General features: G+C 49.1%; 1 protein-coding gene across 1 annotated transcript in view; it reads right to left on the bottom strand.

Annotated features, from left to right (window-relative positions):
- The window catches only part of METTL17 (methyltransferase like 17), a 28,202-nt gene that overhangs the window by 20,321 nt on the left and 4,070 nt on the right, over window positions 1-3,811 (bottom strand). The window contains exon 2 of the mRNA XM_015417526.1: window positions 3,229-3,382. Coding sequence (XP_015273012.1) covers window positions 3,229-3,382 — 154 coding nt within the window. The remainder of the gene's footprint in view (window positions 1-3,228; window positions 3,383-3,811) is intronic.

The following is a 3,811-nucleotide window of genomic DNA, read 5'->3' as shown; positions in this document are numbered from 1 at the left end:
GCATATTAAAAATATAGTGTGTCCAAACAATTATTACAAACAGAATACCCATCCACATGCAAAAACAAAACTGAAACTTTTTTATTTTCTTCTGACAATCGCACCTCCTAAAGGAAGAAATGCATCTTGTTCTTGCATTGGAGAGTTCAGTTTGTAACCTAGGACTTGCTTGTCCTCAGTACACAGAAATTAGATCAATCTGATACCATATATATATATTTTAGAAATGATTTGGAAAATATTTGAACACCTTGTCTTAAAATATTTTATTCATCATGTTAAAATAAAACGTTCCATAATCAATTTTTTTTCCTTTCCTTTTCTTTTTTCAATGTTTCCAATTTTTGGGGAAAAACAAAAAAGGCTTCAGGAAAAAAACGGGAAAAAACTGTTTTTTTACTGAATTTTTCTGGGTTTTTTTCCGGGCCTTCACATCTCTAGTCAAGGCCAGTCCTGCCTTCTTTGACTAGCAGCAGCTCTCTAGGGTCTCATGAAAAGATCTTTCAAATCACCTACTAACTGATTGTTTTATAAAAACCGGAGACGCCAAGGCTCAAACTTGGGACCTTCTGGATGCAAAGCAAGTGCTCTACCACTGAGCCACACACACCCATCCCCACCCCGACTCCAGAGCCCAGCCATTCTACAGAGAATGGGATAGAATGAGGCCACTTCCAGTTAGCAGCTAGCAGCCAAAGCCAGGACAACAGAACAACTGGGGAAAGTAGCAGCTGCCGTCATCCTGCTTGTGAGCTTCCCAGAGGCAACTGGTCAGCCACTGCATGAGCAGAATGCTGAACTAGACGGGCCTTCGGTCTGATCCAGCATGGTTCCTGTGTTCACCTTTGCTCCCCCCCTGCCTACCACCCAGACCCTCACACTCTCTTAGCTCACCCTGCCCTTCCAAACGAGCTCAAGGCGGCATACGTGGCCCATCTCTTCCTCCCAAAAGCCTCCTGAGGTTAAATTAGACCTCGAGAGAACAGACAGCCCACGGTCATCCACTGAGCTCCATAGCAGAGAAGCAACTTGAGAGTGATCTCTCGACTGACAGTCCGGTACTCTCTAACCACGACAACACAGTAGCTTCCCATACCGCCATGACTGTGTTGCGACTTAGATGGGGGCCAGCAATTGTTGCGTGGCTTCAGTGAAGAAGATCCCTGCTGGATCAGACCGGCGGCCCATCAGGCCCAGCATCCTGTCTCTCATAGTGTCCTGCAAGGCCAACAAACAGGGCACAGAGTAGAAGAGAGTCCATCTGTGGCAGCCGTTCTATCCCGCAGAATGTTTCTGGGATAGACATCTGGCCAACAACCCAGACGTGCCCTAAGAGAATCCAGCAAAGTTCTGGGCATCCCCCACAAAATTCCCATGGTCTTGTTTTCAGCTGGATGTGGTATGGTGCAATGTAACTGCCACCCCTGGACCTTTCTCCCACTGGAAAGCCAAGGGCCCCTCAGCAGGCAGAAGTGGGCAACTGGCAGCCCTACTCAGAAGAGCCACAGGGACAGCAGCCAGCAGCCGCCGCCGCCACCCAGACAACCGGTGGGCAACCGCTGGAGCGAGATGAGTGCTTTAACAAAATGCAGTTCTGTGTTTTTAGGCTTCTGACATTTAAGGCAGTGGGAATGGCAGGAGTGGGATCTCGTGGGCAATACAAGAAGTCGTGGGCACTCCATGGAATTGCTGAGCGGTCGGGTTAGAACGGATAAAAGGAAGTACTTCTTCACCCAAAGAGTGATTAACACTTGGAATTCACTGCCTCAGGAAGTGGTGGGTGCTACAAGCATGGACGGCTTCAAAAGGGAATTGGATAAGCATATGGAGCAGAGGTCCATCAGTGGCTATTGGCCACAAGGTATAGATAGAGACTCTGGGGCAAGTGATGCTCTGTCTTCTTGGTGCTGGGGGGGGGGGTCAACAGTGGGAGGGCTTCTAATGTCCTGGCCCCACTGTTGGACCTCCTGACGGCACCTGGTATTTCTGGCCGCTGTGTGACACAGAGTGTTGGACTGGATGGGCCATTGGCCTGATCCAACATGGGCGTCTCTTATGTTCTTATGTTATGTTATCTGGAGAAGGCTCTGACGGGACAAAGGCAGCATCACAGGAGTGTCTGGGGTTGGGGCTACCTACCCAGGGAGCAGTGACAACGGAGCCTCTGGGGTTAGTGCCAGGCTAGGACCTGGGAGATTCAAGATCGAACCTCCACTTTTCCACGGAGCTCCCTGGATGACCTTGGACTAGCTACACATACATCCTAATCTGCAACACGGGGCAGTTAGGAGGATGAAACAGAAGGGGGGGGGAGAATACCCACAACCCTGAGCTCCTTGGAGAAACAATGGGATAAAAATGTACTACATAAATAATAGATGGCAATGCGACTGAGAGCCTGTGCGGGTGAGCAGTTAAGAGTCAGACTAAATCCTTGCATGTACGTTAAAATGAACATACACACACGTTCCACTAGTGTGTGAGAAAGAAAGAGCCGGTGCACATTCACTTTTAAAATACAACTGGGAACAAGTTCCTGGAAAATGCAAGGCTTGATGCATGAATTAAGTCAAACATAACGAGGGCCGACACGGTGCAGTGGTTAGAGTGCAAGACTAGGGTTTGGGAGACTCAGGTTCGAAGGAACATCGAAGGATCCACAGCTTAGAGGGAACATTGCCTGTGAGGTAGGCAGGGCTGAGGGAGCTCTTGACAGAAATGGCTCTTTTTCAAGGACAGCTCCTATCAGAGCTACGGCTCGCCCAAGGTCATCCAGCCAGGTGCAAGTGGAGGAGTGGGGAATCAAACCCGGTTCTCCCAGATTAGACTCCGCGCACTCAACCACCACACCAAACTGGCTCTCCTACACCAAGCAGAGCATGGCTTCATTTTAGAAGCAGACACATACTGCCATTCTCTTTTTTTCCTTTTAAGGAAGAAGAGATTTTGGAACACTGATGGAGGATTCAACTATTCCGATAGCTTCCCAGTACTTCTGAGCAAAAAGGCACTGAGACTGCCGTTCTCCACGACGACGGGGGGCACACGGAACCCACACGCCTTGCCCAAAGCCACTCAGAGGACCAGCTAAAAAGGATACAGAACGGTCGTTCTGGATGCCACGAAAAATTCAGTTGGGCTCATTTAACAGTCCTGTGTCCCAAAAGACCCCCAGAAAGGCCCTCATCCATCTCATTTCCCCCGTCCCCCACTCTGGATTTTACTCACCGGCCACCAGAAAGCGAGCAGACTCTATTAACTCAGGTGGAAGCGTAACCGCTTTGAGGTGGACAATCCCGGGGTGCTTGCGGTGAGGAACGTTGCCCAAGAAATCGGAGGAATTATCCACTTGGGTGACCTTGGGAATGACAGTCGCCATGCCCTGAGGAGGAAAGAGACATGAAAACAGAGGCATAATGGCTAAGAAGCAAAGCGGGGGGGGGGAGTGTTCCCTCTAAGCTGAGTTAGTGTGAGCTAGCTCACAGTTTGTTAGCCTCCGGCTCACACCTTTTTGTCTTAGCTCAGGAAGGAGGGCTCCGGAGCAAACTAATTAATGCAGTAGCTAAATCGCTCACTCACAACTTAGAAGAATTTTAGTAGAATTTTTGCTCACAAGACTCCACAGCTTAGAGGGAACATGCTGCAGGATCGTCGTGGCTAATGCTCCGTGTGACTGCAGCCATAATAGAGCCCTAACCAATGTTCCCTCTAAGCTCTAAGTCTCGTGAGCAAAAATTCTACTTTGTGAACTACCGGCGTTAAAGTGGTGAGCGAGTGAGCGATTTGGCTGCTGCCTAAATTAGTTTGCTCT

This window comes from Gekko japonicus, unplaced genomic scaffold (assembly GCF_001447785.1).
Source record: "Gekko japonicus isolate JY-2015 unplaced genomic scaffold, Gekko_japonicus_V1.1 scaffold4364, whole genome shotgun sequence".
In the NCBI taxonomy this organism is placed as follows: Eukaryota; Metazoa; Chordata; class Lepidosauria; order Squamata; family Gekkonidae; genus Gekko; species Gekko japonicus.
The sequence above is the reverse complement of the archived record's forward strand: the minus strand, read 5'-3'. Positions and strand labels throughout refer to the sequence as shown.